The sequence below is a fragment of the Macrobrachium rosenbergii genome, chromosome 15 (assembly GCF_040412425.1).
Source record: "Macrobrachium rosenbergii isolate ZJJX-2024 chromosome 15, ASM4041242v1, whole genome shotgun sequence".
NCBI classification, from domain to species: Eukaryota; Metazoa; Arthropoda; class Malacostraca; order Decapoda; family Palaemonidae; genus Macrobrachium; species Macrobrachium rosenbergii.
Window position 1 is genome coordinate 46,220,368 of NC_089755.1, and position 22,253 is coordinate 46,242,620.

At 37.5% G+C, this 22,253-nt stretch overlaps 1 protein-coding gene across 27 annotated transcripts in view; it reads right to left on the bottom strand.

The window, feature by feature from the left end:
* NfI (Nuclear factor I) overlaps nt 1–22,253 on the bottom strand; it is a 473,509-nt gene that overhangs the window by 62,197 nt on the left and 389,059 nt on the right. For all 27 annotated transcript variants that reach the window (XR_010855470.1, XR_010855469.1, XM_067117590.1 and 24 more), the window contains one exon: nt 5,215–5,268. Coding sequence is in view for 25 of the 27 variants with exons in the window: in XM_067117590.1 (XP_066973691.1) it covers nt 5,215–5,268 (54 nt within the window). In the remaining 2 variants the exon portion in view is untranslated. The remainder of the gene's footprint in view (nt 1–5,214; nt 5,269–22,253) is intronic.

The window sequence follows — 22,253 nt, forward strand, 5'->3', positions numbered from 1 at the left end:
AGATAAGCTAATTATGAAGAGGCTATAACCACACTTCATCAAGGTATCCCACGGTTCGATTCTCCCACAGAAGAACATCCACACGTACACAACCCACTTTCCCTTGCAGAGACAATCAACGCATGACGTCAGACTTTCATCTTTCATGCGTAATGAAATACAGTAACGCCCTTTTGGGATACATGCCCTTTGCGGGTCGTAAGGGGAAAACGTAAAATAGGTGTCGTGATGACGTCATGCATTCCCCCCTCCCCCCTCATCTCCCCTCTCCCGACAACCCCACCCCACCTTACAGGGTGAGGTGATACGTAACGGGAGCAGGGTAAGGGATAGACGAAGCCGTTATCTAAGGGCTGATGCTGCTGCTCATGCACTCTCCCCCTCTCAGCCCTCCCTCCCCTATCCCTATCCTCGCTGTTTCCTTTCTCTCTCCTTCTTGATACCCCTAGTTTCCCTAGCCTTGCCCCTATCTACCTCCCTCCCCCCTCCCCCTTTTCATTTCCTATTACTTCCACTCCAAGGCACAAGAAAGACTTAATATATTCCTATTCCCCTCATTCCTCTTCAGCACCTCCTTCTCCTCCTCCTCCTCTTGAGGTTTATCACACTTCTCTCAATTCTCGTGCGCTTCTCGTTTCTCATTTAACGTTCGCTATTACTCACGATTTGTCTAAGCATTCGTTCTGACTTTTCCACTTCATCGGTGGAGGATTTATCGAGAAAATACAAAAAAGCCATATGTCAATTATGAAGCGAGTGGCCAAAAATCGGGTTCTCTATATATATATATATATATATATATATATATATATATATATATATATATATATATATATATATATAATATATATATATATATATATATATATATATATATATATATATATATATAATATATATATATATATATATATATATATATATATATATATATATATATATATATATATATATATATTTATATCTTTCAATTACTAAAACGCAGTTCTATACGTAATTGTTTTGGCGTGTACCGCCTAAGTCTCGGAGATAATACTCATAAGACACTGAACTTTAATCCTCAAGTAGGGTTATTAATCTTCGGTAATAATTTCACAGTTCCATTGCGTACTGGATATGAATGTGCTTTATTAATAGCTGGATAGACGAAAACGAATCATCAAAAGGGAAGTACTTAAAATAACTAGATTCCTAAACTGCACAAAAATATGTTCAAATTTTACCCGACAGGGAAATAGAAAAAAAACTCAGAATTTTCAAGATGTTAATCAAAAGCCAAGTAACACTTTTATTCGGCAGAGCTTTGGAAAAGAAATTATTTGTGACTTTCTTAACACAATTGCACACTCCAAGAAACACCCTTGGTGGGGACGGAAAGGGAAAATGGTAAGGCCTTCTGTGGGCCTTTGCAGCGATGCTTGGCCCCAGCTGCATTACTTGATGCTTTTACTTTCGTCTGACCCCTTGAGTCTCTTTCCAATATCTGTTCAACTCCTCTAACTGTGCTGTTTTCATTTTTACCCCTCAACTGAAAACAAGTCCTTCGGACCCGGCCCCGCCAGGGTCGAGAAACATGACGCAGTGACCCGCTTCAACTACTTTAACAAATAATAATAATAATAATAATAATAATAATAATAATAATAATAATAATAATAATAATAATAATAATAATGAGGAAAGGAAGGTCATTAACTCACCTATCTGCTTAACAAGAGCACCTTATTTGTTTTACCTTATCAAGACAAATAAGTCTAAGACCAATGAAGAGTGTGTGTGTGTGTGTGTGTTTGTCCTAAACCGCTGTTTTCATGAGCATTTTTACCCCTTCAGTCTTTTCTATTTTCACAAATGGGAGTTCTGTTATTCTTCTTTTTCCTTTGACTTGTTTTGCAAGAATGTTTTTACTCAGGCCAGCGTGAATTTTTTTTTTTTCCGTCGTTCCGTGTGAATGTGCGCTTATTCCGAGTAAAGTCACATAGTACTAAAAACATAATCACACTATTTCATCTCGTTTTATACTGATTATTACAACATTTCCATACACTTAAATTATTGTAGCATCAGTAAAAATCAATGTTGAGTTTTGCTAGTCCCTATTTTTTTTTTATAGAAGGTAGTCATTCATCTCCTTTTATACTGATTATTACAATGTTTTCATACACTTAAATTGTAGCATCAGTAAAAATCAATGTTGAGTTTTTCTAGTCGCTATTTTTCATATGAAGACAGAAAATAGTACAGACTCAGTAGATCTGTGACATAGAAACGCTTGACTGAAAGAGAAAACATCATTTAATTCTTTGCGAGCTAGCACAATTTAAATGACTAACCCAGGTATTAAAGAAAACTATTATCTATTTAAATACGTAATTGAAATCTCTTTCTTCGGTTGAAATACGTCTATAAAGTCTTCACACCACTTGAACTCCATCCACAAGAAAAAGTTTCCACTAACTTCTTTGCAATATAGATTGAAAATAAACACCTAAAAAATAAAACACCCGCAGCATATACTGCAGATTTAAACCAACATCCAAATAATATATATATATATATATATATATATATATCATCATATATATATATATATATATATATATATATATATATATATATAATGAGATCATCTGAGATAGACACATTACCAGAAGACATAAACGACTCCCCTTTTTTAACGCAAGTACAAGGACAAACTACTTGGGGTGGGGAGGCAAGACAGTGGACGGACACCCAGGCTCTCTCTCTCTCTCTCTCTCTCTCTCTCTCTCTCTCTCTCTCTCTCTCTCTCTCTCCCCGGTATCTACCTCGAGGAAACTGACCAACATGGGGTCTTTCCCCGCGATAGATAGCCGGCTGAAAGGGACGAAGAAGCAGGTCTTTTACCGCCATTTCCTTTTTATTTGTATCTGTCCGAAGTGACAAACACGGTCGGGAAAGGGTCAACGGAGATAGAAATGGGCGCGATGAAGCCAAGGTAAAAGGCACAGATAAAAGTAATGGACAGTAATTGGGACTTGGAAGAAGGCGCAGAGAGAGAGAGAGAGAGAGAGAGAGAGAGAGAGAGAGAGAGAGAGAAGAGAGAAAGTCTTTAATACTAATAACTTAAATGCATTAATGATACTGCTACATAATTAACTATCTCGTTAACGTACCTAACAAAATATATACACACGGTAATAAAATTACAAGATATAGTTTGAGATATAAACAATTACGATAAAAATGACGGAATTATCCGAAAAAGATGTCACGACATTATAGACAAAAACTTTTCAATTTGATAATGAAAGAACGTATAATGATTGCCCAGTGAAAGAGCAAGATGCTGAAAGCCTAATAATAGTGACTATATAAAAACCCGCAGAATCATCATCCCAAGTTGATCCGGAATCTTCTAAGAACTCCTAGAAGCAAAGTCGTTTATTGCAAAGCTAATGCCTAGAGTCTGGGGTCTTTTAAAAGCTTTCAGAAGTATCAAGAATGGTTGACATTTAGAAGAACTAAGACTTGCACTAATCTCTCTATTCTCCAGACGGATTGCAGATGTTAATTATCGAGATATCTGCCACAAAAATTTTCTCTAATTCTTCTCTCGGTAGGGATACTAATTTATTTGATTACACTACGAGTTTCTAAGTCAGGACAAGAAGGAAGATGAGACATTAGCTCCTAAAAAATAAAATAAAATGAAATAAAAAGTGAAAGACAAGCACACCAATTCATTACTGAACTTCGGAAGTGTTGAAAATATCAAAGACATATAAGTCTCGAATAGAGTCAATGGCCAGTTTATGAACAGTTCAATCTGACGAATGTCACAACAATGAGTTTTTTTTTTTTTTTTTGGTAAAGACCGTTTGATTTTTGGAAAATAGAATAATCCGCTTTCCAAAATGGCGAAGGATAATTTACTGCATATTTTTTTACTGCACATCTTACTGTCATAACAACGATGTAACCTACGAAATTCAAAAGGCATTCCGAGATCGATGGGGCGGGGCGAATAAGGAATTCCCCCGTTGACAAACCTCTCATTGTAATGATAAACGTATGGGCTTAGAAGGGTCTAGTCAAGTGAAAGTGCTTTATGGTGCAGCCGCGAGTTTAAACTGACATTAAAACAAACCTGAATTTAGGTATTGTTGTTGGAAAGCTCATATTTCTTTGGACGTTATGGAAAGGCAGAGCGGAAGATACAGTGACAGGTCTCAGGCAAAAACCATAAACATGGGATTAACGTTAAGGGAGAGATTTAAATGGCTACCAAGATATGGTAGCGCTGTTTTTTCTACGTTTGATAAATCTCTAATCCCCTTCTCTGTTTAAACCAGATAATTGCTGGGAGCAGAAAACTACTTAGCAAGAAAAACTTTAGACCTGTCATACCTACGTAGTTTTCTCCTAACCAGGGATTCGAACACAGGCCCCTGAATAGCGAGGAGTATTCCATCTACTATTACGCATACACACACATTATTATATATATTATATATATATATATATATATATATATATATATATATATATATATATATATAAATTAAATTATATATATATATATAAAATTATATATATATATATATATATATATATATATATATATATATATATATATATATATATATATATATTATACAAAGGTTTATAAACAAGAGCACAAGCGTACAAAAGAGAGAACGCTACTAAGTTTTCATCTTCTCTTAAAGAGAAATTCTTATTACTTCCGCTGGCTCCCTCATTGACGGGAAAAAAAGTGTGAGGAGGAAAGATTCATGGCAGAATTTATGTTTCCTTCCCCTGAGCAAGGACATAAAATTACTCGGAAAAAATGTTCTGGGTTTTAAACTGAAGGATTTAAATATGACTTACTTTTCATGTTCTGTAGTTCATTTAGACATGTTCATGTAGTGAGCAAATATTTCTGGGTAACTCATTGTAAGACATTAAGCATCGACATTCTCCCCACAGTCATAATACAAAAATATACATAACAACCAGTTAAACAGTTCATGTTGCACATGCGCATGCATGCGCGCGCACGTCTCTTTATGCCACGATCTGAAAACTGATTTTAAAAAGATACTCTAATACTCTGTAACAACGATTACTACAGAAATTATCATTAAGCAACTACATCATCTTTGCGAGGCGTTTCAGATTGATTTTTACGTTTACTGTAAAACAACAAGAAGATACAACAAACAAACTTACTTTTCATTCTATCGTCGTCTTTGTCACTCTCCAGCACGATTCCTGCCAAGCTTTCTGAAATAAAGAAAAGGAATTTGTAAATATCTACTTTTCTCTCAAAAAAGTAAAAAAAAAAAAAAAAAAAGTGAAAGTAGACACACAATATTGGCCGTATACACAAAATGTTCTATACTAAAAGTATACATGATCATAATGGCTTCCTGTTTGAAAGGATATGCATATCTAATATGACGCGACCACGCGAACAAACGTAACTTTTGTGTTTAAATAGTCCATTTGTCATTCAAACAAAATCCTATTACTTTAAAAGTCAAGGACCAGCACGTAAATTTATCAGAAAAAGGCCACTCTTCCACAATTACGCAATCTCACAAAAGGAGCCAGTCATCCCAAAACACGCTCAAAGCAATGCCCAGAATCTGGGGAATGTGCGAACAGAGGCAAATGATGTTTATTGGCAAAGGAGGAACTACTATGGCTTTCGAGCACAACCTGTTTTTGGCGCCAATACGTGTCATGTTTTGAAGTCCCGTTTTGGCGCGCACCTTGGCTAGGAACATCATCGCCGCCACCTTTCAGCGCGCCAACTTGGACACCATTCCCTGCAGGGTTCACGAACGTACACACAAACACATGCCACGCTTACTTTGTTTACTCAAGGCCGTATGCACGATCGCTGTTGTGTTTAACGATTCTCAGGGTCAAGGTCATTCGAAAGGGCGCGCACGTTAATCGAACAAGGGGTTCGAGAGGGGCCAACGTCTTCAGCCAAATAGGTAAAGCAGATGGTGTCAGATTTAGTGACTGTTGCTGAGGAATTTGCAACCATGAAGAGGAATCCCCAGGGTCTCGACACGTTGCATAAACACAGTGCAAATGCAAGGGCAAGGGAGGGGGTAAGAACGTTACATAATGGTTCTGCTCCACGGAAAGGAGGCATGAATAACCCATCAAGATTCAAGCAGATTGCAAGAAGCTGAGCGCCTGCCAATACAAACATAAAATCTCGACAGACTAACTTTTGGCCAGGGACGGGGGAAAAATACAGCTCTGACCCAAAAGGGTGTTAGCGTGTGTGTGTGTGTGTGTGTGTGTGTGTGTGTGTGTGTGTGTGTGTGTGTGTGTGTGTGTGTAAGCGTTGGTATGGGAATGCCCAGACCACTGTTCCAGCAAACTCTCGTGTTGCCAAATGGTGTCTATTCATTTAACATGGTCGTCGATGTCCAGAGATGGTGCGACACCAGTCTAAAGTGTTCCATCTGTCAAAAGCTCTTGACCTTGTTGCTGTGTAGCCAGGAGAAAGAAGATACAAAAATGGAACGTTCAAGCGGTTTTCACGTTGGTGATGATACTCATGGCATCTTAATTTTCAGTCACCAGTGAAACTTATTTAAACAACGTATCAGGATCCTAATAACACGTAAAAATAAGGAGAATCATTCTCAATATATCCTCAGTCTTGAATTATCAATCCTGTTTTTATAGATAACGATACGAATTAGTGCACCAGAATATTATGAGGACATAAAACGTTTAAATCTTTTGCATTTCTGGATTAACAGGTTTAATACGTGTCCAAGAAAACATTAATATTAACGAAACGAAAAAATATAAAAAAATCCCAAAAGATATAACCTAAACACTTAAAAAAATATATTTTAATTTTGAAAAAGGGAAGCGAGTGAAGGAAAAGACTTCTATACCCAGGCCATGACCCGGGGTATCCTAAAATCCTGCTCTGCAAGGAAAGATGGTGATGAGGAGACTTGTCCGGCTCCGCCCACCTCTGGCCCCCCGCCAGAGGAGGGGAAGGTGGGGAGGAGGAAGGGGCAGATAACCCTCTTTCTTACACTTTTATTATTTCCTTTACCTTCATTTCCCCCGTCCTTAGTCGATCTATTTTTTTTTTCACCTTTTTTCACCTGCTTTCCAATCTGAGCTGACATACAACATAATTTATTAAACCTTAACATACAAAGGATTAAAGAGGTCATTTTGCCTCGAAAATACTTCAGGTATTGTAAATGGTAAAAAAAATTACAAGGTAATTTTCAAACGATTGTTTTCTGGATATAAAAATGATAGAGAAAATATGAGAATCTATTTTTGTATCGCAGTGGAATTCTTTAAAAACATATTCAAGAAAAATTTGCCACCAGTTTTCACAGAGAACAAAACATGAAGAGAGACGCCCTGACATTCAATTCTATCGCTCAGCGCCTTCAAAATACAATTGTAATACATTACAAAGTGAAAGATTCAGAATCACTTTCCTCTGCAACTCATGCAGAGAAAAAAATGAGAAAAAAAGGAACTCCATAATGACTTCATTCGATTTCAGCATCCCCGAAGTCTACTAAAAACCACATCCCATAAAGATAAAAAATACTGTCTCAGTCTAGGACACTAAGAAAAGACAAAGAAAATCGGATATAAAACAACCATTACAACAGGACATTCTTGTGTAACAACACGGCTGCAGTAAATTATAACTAAAAATAATTTTACTCCTTAGCAACTCTTAAAAGAGAGAGAGAGAGAGAGAAAAAAAAACACCGTAACGACTTCAGTAGATTTCAAGAGCCATTCGAAGGAGGAAGGTTCAAAATCATTTTCCTGAGTAACTCACAAAAAAAAAAAACTAGAAATTAAATTAAAAAAAAGTTTCAACGGAAACTCGAGAAAATAATAACCGCCTCGCTAACGACTTCATTCGATTTCAACATCCCAGGGGGACATCTATGCATAAAACATCCCAGGAGAGTCTCACATCATGTGTACTCTCACTCTCTCTCTCCGTGCTAACTAATTCTTTATGGCATATTTCCATTGTTAATTTTTGTTTGAAATCTAATACTCTTCACATCTAATCATATTAAGCGCTCTCTCTCTCTCTCTCTCTCTCTCTCTCTCTCTCTCTCTCTCTCTCTCTCTCTCCATGATAACTAATTCTCTATGGCATATTTCCATTTTTAATTGTTTGAAATCTTATACTCTCCAAGTCAACCATATTAAAGGCCCCCGACCCCCCCTCTCTCTCTCTCTCTCTCTCTCTCTCTCTCTCTCTCTCTCTCTCTCTCTCTCTCCCGTGTATGCGAGGTCGCATCAACACTTGATCCCGTGGGAAAAAAAAAAAAAAAAAAAAAGGAATCATAAGAGGAAACGACTGGAGAAATCTGTGGCTTATGTAGGAAATTATCAGGAGGTTATAAAACACCGCCGGTCAAGAGGTACACGCAGACCTATTAAAGCAGCGAAGGCAATAAACATCCCAGGATCAATCGCAGTACAGCCTCCAATTGGGGGCCTTCCGCGGCGGGAGAGGAGGAAGAGCGAAGAAGGATTTTAGGGCAGAGGCGGCATGCGAGAGAGAGAGAGAGAGAGAGAGAGAGAGAAGGGGACTGAGCTTTCATGTGCACTAATTTATTTCTGTAAAAAATATTTTCGATTCAGAACACTGGATGAAGAGGCATATTCTTATTACTAAGAGACTATGACAAAATGAGAGAGAGAGAGAGAGAGAGAGAGAGAGAGAGAGAGTTGAGGGGCTTTCCTTCATGTGCACTACTTTATTTCTGTAAAAATACATTCGATTCAGAACACTGGATGAAAGGCATATTCTTATTACTAAGAGACTATGACAAAATGAGAGAGAGAGAGAGAGAGAGAGAGAGAGAGAGAGAGAGAGAGAGAGAGAGGGACTGAGCTTTCATGTACACTAATTTATTTCTGTAAAAAATACATTCGATTCAGAACACTGGATGAAAGGCATATTCCAATTACTAGAGACACACATATATATATATATATATATATATATATATATATATATATATATATATATATATATATATATATATATATGCTATAACTATATATATATATAATCTACAAAACACATACAAAAGCCATGATATTTCTCGCATATCTTACAGTTACCATCATGTCTTGAACGGAAAGTTTAACCTTATCCTAAATAGCGAAGTTTTGTTATCCTACACATGCAGTTTTCCGGTATTCTTGACGCCACAGCTGTGCTGCCCACTGACACCAATTCTAACCTCAACACTTACGATTCATGTTATCCTTTCCCGCCAAACCTCTGTGTTACCTTTAAAACAACAGCTCTGAGTTATCCTCTACACCAGAGCTTTGCTCATATATACCGCAGTCTGTTGTTATTCTACACACCAAAAATCCCTGAGGTCCTTAACACCAAAGCTTTGTGTCATCCTTAACGCGAACGCTTCGTGTTATCCTTGGCACCAAACCTCTATGACGGCTCCTCCCTTTTGCCTTACAAGTGTATTTCACTTCGCTGAATACTCTCTCTTTCTCTTCCAGTCCCTCCCTCCCACACACACAATATATCTTAACCAATTCTTTCTTTCCACGAGTCCTATCTCTCTATCCCCCTCCTCCCTGAGGAAGACAAGGGGGTGAGAGAAAGGATGAGGAGGAGTGGGGAGGATGAAGAAGGTAAAAGAAAGGATCAACAATACTCGCAACGTTTAGTTCAGACAGGTTAACCAAACCAGATACAGACAAGAAGATAGAGAGAGAGAGAATTTCACAATGCATAAGTCATGAAAAAGTATAAGATATTAATAGGTAAATTACGGTTTCATATGAGCGAGTTATACAAAAAGCAATTTCAAGAAAGATTGTAACGTAAATAAGATAAAAAAAATCTCACTTGCTATAAAAGATATACCAAGACCGTCTTCAAAAACGAGAGAGAGAGAGAGAGAGAGAGAGAGAGAGAGAGAGACTCTTCCTCCTCCACCTAGGAGAGGTATGGAGATAGGTTCATTTCCTGTTCAGTTCCTCTACGACAACTGCCTCTCTCGGCTGGCCGCTGGTCCTGGTCCTGCCCCACGACAATAAATAAATTCTATAGCATCCCGAAAGAACATGACTATCACTTCTCCTTCAGGGCAGTGGCCATTGACCGAAACTATCTATTCTTCTTTTGCTACTGCCACTTTTTCTGTTCTCTCTCTCCCTCTCTCTCTCTCTCTCTCTCTACCGTACATTTGTGCTTTTCGCATGACTCTTATGTACTGTTCAACCCTTTTTCAATATGACTCATCTTCTAAAGCATGAACAATCTTTAATGGAGATAAAACTCATTCCGTTACATGAAGTACGTTTTCCGTGTGTCTATCTTACAGCTCTTAGTTGTAAATGTAAAAAGCTAATACATTTTAATATATATTATATATATATATATATGTGTGTTATATATATATATATATATATATATATATATATATATATATATATATATATATATATATATATATATATATATATATATATAAATTGCTTGTATGGAAGGAATATATTTATACCCTTCTTTGTGTCTGGGTTCCTATCCTACCACGGGAGTGAAGTATCTACATTCACTCATAGTGATGGATGTATCCAAAAGGTGTGAGGAAAGCGAAGGGTTATGAGACAATGTAGGATTTGAAATTTTTAGTTTCTTTTAATTTGAACAAACAAATATATTAAAAGAAATTAATAAATGAAAATAACAAAAAAAAAAAAAAACATTCCACAATTCACATGCAGTTTTCTCAATGATCATATTAACATTCATTTTCCACATTTGATCTTTTGTCGATTATCGTAATATACTGAATCATATCTTATTAACTCAAAATATTAAGAAAAATAAAAAAAAAAACACCAGCGATCGCCAACTTAGTCACCAAGATAGTAATACTACCCGATAATTAAAATAAAAACTGCAAAATAGCACCAAGAAAAGCAACAGCCGAAACAACAGAGAGAACAATAATAAATAATAACAATACACCAACAAGGTCAGTGCAGCCCTCTCGTCATTGGCCCGGGTCATTGGAGGCCGGCAACCAATCAGCGAGCGTCATTGCTTAGGGGGACCTCCCTTCGGCCGGAGAGAGAGAGAGAGAGAGAGAGAGAGAGAACAAGATGATAATGTTTTTTATGGGCTTGAGCCATAAAGAGAATGAATGGGAGGGTCATTAACGTGGTGGGCTACAATCAAGGTGAAGTCATTGTCCCTTGCAAAGGGTAAGGCCACGCCAAGGCGAATGGCTCAGGGATCGGGGCAACGGAAGGGCACAAGGACTAAGGGGCAAGAGGAAAAAGGAAAGGCCACCAGTGACTACGCAAGGGGCAAAGGGAAGACATGGAAAAAGGCTGTGACCTTTTTTGGAAAAGGAATGGTAAACGGGTAAGGGCAATATACAATAAAATGTGCTACGTAATAGTATTAATGCTCAAAATGGCAAAGAAATTACGAGAAGAAATTCTGTACAACAAAAAATCCTGAGGAAAAATGACACAGAAGACAGAGAATTGTTAATGTAACAGAGATTCGCCACAGCTCTCAACCTTCATCTTTACTAAAAAACCATTGCAATTCTTAGCGTCATTACTCAAAACAAATAACATTCGTTAAGGTCATGCCCACCAAACCACAAAAGGTCACTAACTTGCAGACGATGAATCCCCAAAAGAAAAACTAACAAATACTACAACACCTTTTCAAAAATGGTCGTCGTCATATTATATAAAGTACCTCGAGGAAAATCCCATAAATTTCTTTGTAATAAAAACAGGCCTATAATAATCGCTTTCCACCATAGAGAGAGAGAGAGAGGGAGAGAGAGAGAGAGAGAGAGAGTCAGGTCAGTAACGTGGAGAGGCCTCGTTCTGATACCCCAGATTCAGAATCGAATCCTGCTGCGGACGTCAGAATTTCTTGAAATTCTTCCATTTGGATCTAACGCTTTTGGTGACAAGCGTATCCAAAAAGTGTGAAGAGAGGGAATTATGGTTATTACAACTACAAATATACACACAATACACACACACACACTATATATATATATATATATATATATATATATATATATATATATATATATATATATAATATATATATATTATCTGCGTTTAAACAAAGATAAAATCAGTGTTTCCGTTTCCTTTGGATTTATCTTTGTTTGCTCTCTCATCGTTCATATTTTCATGATTCAGTTATACACATATATATATATATATACACATACACACACACACACACACACACATATACATATATATATATATATATATATATATATATATAATATATATATTATATATATACAGTATATATATAAATCACGCATATGTGCTACAAAATTTCATTACAATGTTCCTGACGTTTTTAACATACCAGAAAGGAAGGCGCGTAAACCTTAGCTGTGTTGAATGAACAGACAGACTATGTAGACATTGTTTCCACCTAATTTATACAAATAGCCTAAAAAAATATGTCAAACATAATGAAGGAGTATCAATTACACAAAGAAATAAGAGTGTAGAGACAGTAGGCTTGTCTCTTGAGGGAAAAAATGGCATTTGAGCTTTTTTACCTATGAAATTAACGGAGGCCTATTCCCCAAAGCAAGTTAGGTCTTCCGAGATCCCGAACTATAATCTCAAAATTTCTTGAACGCGGTAACAGGAAGAGTAAGTACAGAAGGCGTTTTATTTACAACTAAAAAAAAAATAAAAGCAGCGTCACGTAAAAAACTAATTCATGTGTATTTTCTATGAAAAATAAGAGAACACTCCCACAACAAAAAAGATATAAAAAACTGACCCAAGTATAATCTTTCTGGGACCAGTGACTGACCACTCAGCGTTTCGCCCACTGCACTGGGAGAACAAACAGCCAAACACACACACACACACACACACACGCACACCTCGTCGCGTAGAGAGGAAAGGAGAGTAGATGTAGAAGGCAGCAGGTAAAAAAAAAAAAAAAAAGAGAAGAAAGTAGAGGTCTAGAGACGTCGTGAAGACCGTTAAGGTTTGGAGATTAAAAAGAATCTTGCGGTGGATAATAGGGTGTGGCTAAGGGTGATTGGTCCTTGTAAAGAATAAGTGGAAGGAGGAGGAGGAGAGCCTCTTGGGTGATTGAGGTACGACTTTACGAGAATTAGGAATGATGGGCCGTTATTAAGAAAAGGAAAAAGAGGTGGGAAAGGGAAGGTGGAATGGTGCAGGGAAGGACCGACGGAGTGAGGGGCAAAGATCTGAAAGCGAAGGGGATGAGAAGTGGGGCAGGGGAAGGCTGGGGGGGGGTTTAGTGGAATGGGCCTGGGAGGGGAGGAGGGAGGCAAGATCGTTCGTCACCGCGATGCTGGGGTGAATGGTCAGAGAGGAGTGATTGAGACGATGTCTTACGGGTGACGGAAATCGAGGCCTGAATGGAAATAATCAACTCTGATGCAAATGGCGTGGGAGAGGGATTCAAAAGGAAAAGATGGAGGTGGAGGAGGAGAAGGAGGCCTCGAGACGGGGAAAGAGGGACGAGTGGCAGGTAGAGAGAGAGAGAGAGAGAGAGAGAGAGAGAGAGAGAGAGAGTCGAAATGGTTTGGCGAAGGTTGATAGCGAAGCTGTCACATCACGGAGCTACATAATTGACTATCTTCATAAATCCATTTATACTTCCTAACTACGGTAACCTGAAGAGGAAAAATCATACAATTGAAAAAGCTGAAAATAACATATTTGCTGAAATATCACAGCTATATGTATTTACTTTATCACTTTGACCCATTTACAATGAGTAAAAGAAAAATCTCAATGCATTTACTGTTGAACAGAGTAATTAAACTTCTTTCCAATAATAGCCTACCATGGATTAAGAACTGATAAACGTTCCTAATTGCATTTATTACTTGAACACAAATATATCACTTTACAGAGCATTCGAACTCCAATATTAAAAGGAATAAACATAAGCATCATAACTTGTAAAATTTTTTTCAATTTCCTAGACTTTCAAATACATGAATCTCCATAGAAATTACAATACGCAAAATCCATCAATGACTCATAGAGCACCTGAATTCCAACGAATTTTCGATAATCAAAATCCAAAAGTGCCTCATAGGGCAGTGGAAATCCCAATAAACAGCAACAAACGATCCCCATACGGCATTCGAAAGCCCGATAAACACTAAGTTGAGAACCCACGCCGAAAGATTAAATAATTCTTGTTGATAGTTCTTTCCAAGATATTCTTGAAAGTGAAACACCTTCCTGTGTGTGCGTGTGTGTGTGTGTGTTAGTGTATTAGACAGAGAGAGAGAGAGAGAGAGAGAGAGAGAGAGAGAGAGAGAGAGAGAGAGAGAGAACGGGGTGTCTATCTCTCAAAACGTACCTACCACCAACACAACTCCTGCCTACCCCTGACCACCTCCATCCGAATACTCTCTATTTCCTCAGGACCTCCCTAAAAAAAGGCAAGCGTCCTTCCGTCTGATATCTCTCCTCCTCATGTTCCTGGAGGCGTTCCTTCCTAGAGGAAGGGCAGAGCACAATTCAGCTACAAGACCAACACCTCTGTTCCTGATAATAACACTAATAATAATTAGTTTACAGAACCTATTTACCGGGCCGAAACCCACACAAGTATAAACGAGGTTATCAACAGATGTCTATTCCAATTCCCTTTAACAGTCTTGCCTTGCTCTTTTCGAGTTCTTAATGAATTGATTAAATCTTACCCTAAAATATAACACGTAGTAATTCCTCGATTAAACGCGTAAGGATTAAAACTACCTCATCTTTAGATCCAGCTAAAACATGACAACTATTTTGTGCATCGTGACTCGTGTAGATCCTACTACGCCCAACCCCCTAATCCTAGCAACTGCACCCACCCACCCACCCACCCCGTCAAGTCCATACCTGTCACAAACACGTTCGGAGAATATACGAAAGAAATGAAAATGTCGGCAGACGTGAGAGAAAAGGAGAGGAAAAAAAAATTGGGGAAAAGGGATAAAAATAAAGAAGGTGATGCTGGAGGAGAGCTTTAAGATTACAGCATCCATCAAATGAAGCGGCGGCGAACATATATCGGTGGCTATCAATAAAAGGAAGATGGGGGGGGGGGGGAAAAGTCGAGAGCGACACCCCGTTATCACCCTTCCATTACCCAGAGATGAACCTCATTCACCCTTTCACCAACTCTCTCTCTCTCTCTCTTTTACACACACAAACAATCCAAGAATTCATACACAGTAACCTTCCAGTCAGAAAACGTGAATCATTTTTAAAAATGCGTATAAACGCAGACCACAGAAATAAATATGATGGAAAATTAGGCAGAAATGTGGTAAATGTGTTCTTCAAGACAATGATTTAAGCTAAACCATTTCTGAACATCAATTCTTAACGTGTGAAGAAAGAAACCAGAGACAAACAAGGTGAACAATTTTACTTACGAAGAGAAATTCCCCAACCGCGCATCTCTCTCTCTCTCTCTCTCTCTCTCTCTCTCTCTCTCTCTCTCTCAACTATCAACAAAGCACCAATATATATCCGCAAAATGGCCCTAAATCACCTAGGTTAGACAAGCGCCTCCACGAACGAAAATTTCTTCCCCTCCCAAATAGAATTTTTATGGGGTCTTTTATACCTTCTAAACAAAATACCTGAATATAATATTGCCCCTCCAACGATCATTTTACGGAAACAATATGATATTTACGATCAAATAATTTCCTTACACGCCACGGGCATATGACATTATTATAGACACACACACACAGGCCACTACCACTACATAGGCGGCATCCCACCCCACTATCATCAACCCGCCCCCCCTACCTATACCATTCTCCACAAACTCAGCCCCCTCCCCCTTCCCTCCCCATCCCACCCACAACGAAATTCGTCGGGAGAGAAGGGGATCTTCGTCAGCAGATTAGAAGACAAAAACATTACTTACATCCCTACCAATCTCTGTCCTCTCCCCCGCCCCGTCCCCACCTCCCCAAACCGAAAGGTGGTTCTTCGTGTCCCCCTCCAGGAAGGGGGTTCGTTCAGATAGCCCCTCCCCATCATATGCCCATTAGAAAAATCCCCTTATAAAGAGTTCCCATAATGGCGTTCCATCAAGAAGGCATTCGTTGTCTTTTCTTTGCTTTAGGTCTGGAAACAAAATTCAATGTTGGTGACAATATCATAAGACCAAGTTACGAAGTGTTGGTCTATAGTAAATATATGTAACAGATAACATCAACGGGAAAATAAATTATCAATATACAAATAAGGAAAACACAGAGAGAGAGAGAGAGAGAGAGAGAGAGAGAGAGAGAGAGAGAAGAGTCAGGCATTACAAGACTATATTCACTGATTCTGTCACGTAACACAGATTACTGATCAGCAGTGCAAAAGGAAACTTATGACATTTCCACAGCATTGTTGGCTATGAAAACCTTGTTATCACTATCAGAACATTATGCATTTACAATACAACAAATATAAAATTAAATATGAAACACCCGTAAATCCAGAATGAGAGATTCAATAGCTCAACCTAAATTACCTTCTATATTGAATAAGTATCATCTATCAATACTCAATTGTGAGGCAAACGAAATGAAATACTGCGCCAAGCATCCCTCAGCTAATTCTGACTGAAGGGACTGCCGCGGACCGAACCAAAGCACACTTACACTCTTATATAGAGGCCAACATTCTAAAACTCAGTTGCGAAGCGTGAACCCTACCTTTTATCGTGAAGATTATAAAGTCTAGTGCATTCTTTAGATTCATCTAGTTATTGCAATTCCGTTTTCATTTTTTCCTGTACTCTATCTTCTTTCATGAGGCCTATTCCTTTCTTCATGCCTGAGGCTGTTTATCATTTTCATATTGTATCTATGGAGCTTGGGATAAAGGAAAGGCACACTGTGTTGTTAGCCCAACCCTTCACTCCACAATAATACAACCAAACCTTACAAATTAAATGTTACCTCTAAAAGATTATAAACCAACTCAAGAGCAAACATCAGGACAAGTGCTAATCTCTGCACAGCAAATAATGAATTAAAGCCAGTCAGTAAAATGAAGTAAGGAGGATTCATTACCCTCAAAGTATAGCATGATTCAAGGACCAAAGATAAGTGGTATACTCGGCGCTTTCAATGACGATTACTTCTTATACCAAAAAGTTCATCAACAGATAAGAAAAAATAGCAGCAGTAACTTCAAATATAACTGGATCGTCAGACGTTTATCTTTATTATCAACTGTTATACTGATATTACCGTCTGCATAGTGCTGCATCATTTATAAATATTATTCTTTATTGAGAATTTTTTATCGTTTCCTGTAATATCTATAAGGCAAAGTAACCATTTGGAATCAAGACTTTTATTTTACTTGGAGCAACGTTTGGAAGTTAAAAGTAATGGGAGAATCCCGTAGATTTATTTGACATAACCCAATTTACCATTTCCAGGATCTTGACAAGTTGTAAGACATCCCAGTTCAATGAAAGATTCATAAAAACAAAAGTTTGTTACCTATAAAAGCGAGATTCATAACAAAACAAGTAAAAAATGCGCCGAAGTTTCTTCGACGCAATCGAGTTTTCTGTACATCGTATAATCAAGGCCACAGAAAATAGATCTATCTTCCAGTGGTCTCGGTATAATGCTGTATGAGCCGCGGCCCACGAAACTTTAACCACGGCTCGGTGGTGGCCTGGCTTATATCGTTGCCAGAAGCACTATTATAGCTAACTTCAGCCTTGAATAAAATAAAAACTACCGAGGCTAGAGGGCTGCAATTTGGTATGTTTGATGATTGGAGGGTGGATGATCAACATACCAATCTGCAGCCCTCCAGCCTCAGTAATATTCGAGATCTGAGGGCGGACGGAAAAAAGTGCGGACGGACAGACAAAACCGGCACAATAGTTTTTTTCGCAGAAAACTAAAAATTAGCATGTACAGCCGACAAAAACTTATTTACAATTAACGCTTTATAAATATTTCAGATGAATGTTTGTTTTCTACCTCTATCCAAAGTTGCACACAGCACTGCCAGCGTCTAAATTTCCACAATGCTTCCGACAAAATTCGAAATGTTATATACTTAGCTTCTGATCATTCAATTACAAAAAACTAATTCAAAAAGAGAGAAACGACGCTACTCTTATAGAAGAGAAAATGTCCCACACAAGAATGTAATGGAATATCCACAAATATTAGTTGCCTTCATTTGTTATGTGGATATACGGTACCGTCAAAAGTAGTCATAGAAAAAGTAGTAATACTAATATAACGATGTGGTTCAACTAAGATTAGTATTAGCAATATAACAAATGTAAATGACAACGTGCTTATGAAGAAGTAGCATTAAGATAGTGAAAGTCACAGTAGTTGTAAAGTTTAAGTCAGTCCCAACTCACTGAATGGCGCTGGGGACCTAATATCTTGCAGGCAGCCAAGCATAACTAGCCTGTGGGAAGCGCAGTAAACTGGCAAACGCCTTTCTTCAGAATCTTCGACACCCAGCTGAGGCTGGTACCCTTCTACAGCTGGTTAGACTGATACGAACGAACCGATATGGAATTACTTACTTTACTAATACCAGCAAAGTGTTATACCACTTAACCACACCAACAAACAGACAACAATACGATAAGGCTAATTCTGTGCATGAACCGGATTACAGGGAATGCACTGGATATACTACGAAAGAAAAAAAATTCTTATCCAATATTCTGAATCAATCCGTCACTTGAGGCAAAATGCTTTATAAAAAGATTTCGACTTATAGGTGTTAATAGTAGTTGCAACGCCAGAAGCAATGTCAATCAGTGCACCAATGTCACCTCAGATGATTCTAAAAAAAAAAAAGACCCGAATCATTAATTATACTTTCATTTCCTTCTTCGAAGCGCTCCCCTGGGAACGCAGGGTCAGGAAATGGGATGACTATTAAAATGAAACGAGCTGAATACCAGATCTGTTACCCAGCTTCAGCAAATATACACCAAATCTACGTCTACCACTTACGATTGTATAATAATTTAAAACACAATACACTGACATGCATGCAATATATATATATATATATATATATATATATATATATATATATATATATATATATATATATATATATATTATATATATATATATATATATATATATATATATATATATATATATATATATATATATATATATATATATATATATATATATATATATATATTTCATACACACACACATACACATATATATATTAAATAGAGAGAGAGAGAGAGAGAGAGAGAGAGAGAGAGAGAGAGAGAGAGAGAGAGAGAGAGAGAGAAACACGCAAAAATGTAAGATAAACAAGTTGCGTGCTTTTACCCCACCAATGAGAGAAATTCACTCCCAAGGAAAGACTCTAAACAGCGAGCGTTTACAACCGACCCCATACTCTCGCGGCGGAACTCGGACCCTTCGACGGCGGAACACTCCGCAGGGAACTGAAGAAGCTCCGGGCAACGAAGAGGAAACGGGCGAAGGCGGGGAAGAACAACGAAGAAAGGGGTAGCTAGGAAAGGAAGAAAAGGAACAAAAAGAACGAAGAAAGGGAACCAGAATAACGGAAGGGTAGACAAACTAAGGAAGAAGGAAGAGCAGAAGCAAGAATAAAGAAACGATAGGGAAAATAAAAGAAGGAAATAAGGAAGGAATAAGAGAGTGAAGAAGGAAGGAAGAAAAGAGGAAGCGAGAGGAGGAGGAAGAAAGAAGCGGGACTGCATGGCCAAAGGGAATAGGAGGAGGAGGAGGAGGAGGAGATGCTGAAGCAACTTCTCCAAACGCATGTTAAGATAAGATAAGACAAGTCACGTGACCACCCAGCCACCGCTTATCGGGGTGGTCCATCTCTTTTTCTCGCCCTTTCTCTCCTTCTCCCTCCATTCCCGACACCCGTCTTTTTCAACTGCCCGCCATTAATTCGTCTGACCTTTGTTACATTCTAATACTGGTTAAGAGTTTTCTGGTTCGGGTCACGGACGACTGATTTTCGGCATAAAAGTGGCGTCAAAACTGCCAGGATTATCGACAACGAATTTATTTAACTTTTTTATAAATATAATTGTAAAAGTAACATACCTAATTTATTATTTATTATATATTATATAAATGTAAAATGAAATACACACAATCATGTAATGAGAAGCCACCATGAACATACAGATAAAACGTACTGTAAAATACAAATAATGGCGTGATTATAATCTAAATAGCTGAATAAAACTGACTAAAATCACGTTAAAATATCTTAATAACCACAACTTTCGGTATCTAATCTAGTTTAAAAACAATTGTCTGGTAATCATGACATCAACAGAGCTACTATATATAAATGAAAAATGCCTCATGTTTTTAAATAAATCTGTTTATCGAGACTAACATACAAAAAAAAACACATATGCCTTTTACTGCACAGTTGATCACGGCAAAACAATTGTTTGTCTTTAATTCTGAAAATTCTTAAAAACTTTTGATTTACGAGACAAAAGCCACAAAAAATAGAGATACACAATAGGAGTAATTTTAAGCAAGAACTTCAAACGTTGCATTTTCCAGCTAACCATAATACAATACAACATTTCACACTTAATTCTACAACAACGCCAGTTTTGAAGAAAAACGAAAAAAATGAAACAGTTTTGACTACTGTGCCAATCATAGCAAAATAAGAACAGTTTTAAAGAAAACTGCCAAATGGCCTCTGTCTCAACACTGGCCGCTGAATAGGCAAACTATACGGTAGGAGAAGAACGATACCGCGTTTTAGGGGGCCATTCCAGATCGCAAACAACTTCTCTCTGAAGTAATGCCCAACTTTTCCCCTCCCCTATCTCGCCCTGCACTGGCCTGTGTGGGTTCGCGGCACAAAAGAAATCTTATTAGGGGAGAAGACCTTTTAAAATCTTCGGGAAGATTACTTAGTTTTAAAATTCTTTTTGCCCCTTCCGATGTTTTTTTTTTTCATTCTTATAATTTTCATCACGGCTTTCCAGTGTCGTTCCAGTTTGGACAGACGAGACTGTCAGGGGGGATCTCTAAAAGGCAATTTCTTTAATTCTATAATTGCCACAAAGTCATGATTATGATGATGCATGAAATAATAATGTCATTATTTACAAACAACTAATATCACAGTAAACTGAGATACCGACATGGAAGATAACATCAGGAGGTGTGAATCCGTATTGTAATTACATCAGAAGATGTCAATCCCTACTGCAGATAAAGTGTAAAAATAAAGCCTTCAACATGAAGTAAATAAAACTTTATAAAACTGAGACAGACCAAGTTCTTGAAAGGATGAAAAGAATGGTTAAACTGCAGCTATTTTAAACAAAATATTATTTATATGGTTCAAGTATTAGTCATATTCATTATCAGGTCAGAAATAAAATATATATATATATATATATATATATATATATATATATATATATATATATATATATATATATATATATATATATATATATATATATATATATATACACAAGGAAGATTAAATCTGACCCTTTTCTTGTGTGTAAATCTTGGTATATTGCTAAAAATATCCTTAACATCTGCACGCTCTACGAAGACTTATGTTCTTACTGTCAGGGGGAATGAAATCAGATTAAAATTTTCTATAAGAGCAGATTATTTACATCCGGGCACAACTTGAGCGTTTTGGTTTGACGTGGTTAAGCTGTCCATCCGGTCAGAATTCATCGTAAAGCTTATGAGATGGAATGGAATATAAAATTTAGCTCAAAGGCAAAGTGCTGGGACCTAAGTAATGCCTACAGTGCACCGCAATGTACCAAGGTCTACACATTAGAACAGTGTCTTATTTTATTCTTATGTTTAATACATGGTTGTACTTCATAGCTTTCATTCCAAAGGGAAGTACCCATACAATTTTTCTGTGTATATGTATCGTCCCACATCCTCAAGAATCGAATTCCAACTCTGCAACATTCACCCACCACAGTCAGCTTCTAAGGAAAACGTTCTTTCACGTATTATTTTTGGGAATGTCGGGTCTTCAGAAAACGTATATTAGTGAAGCCGAAACTAAGAACTCGGTAATACATATACATATGAACAGTGTGTACATAATCGCCTCCAACGCCGTTTGAAGCAAAGGGCCTTAGTGAAATTCCCCAGCTCTAA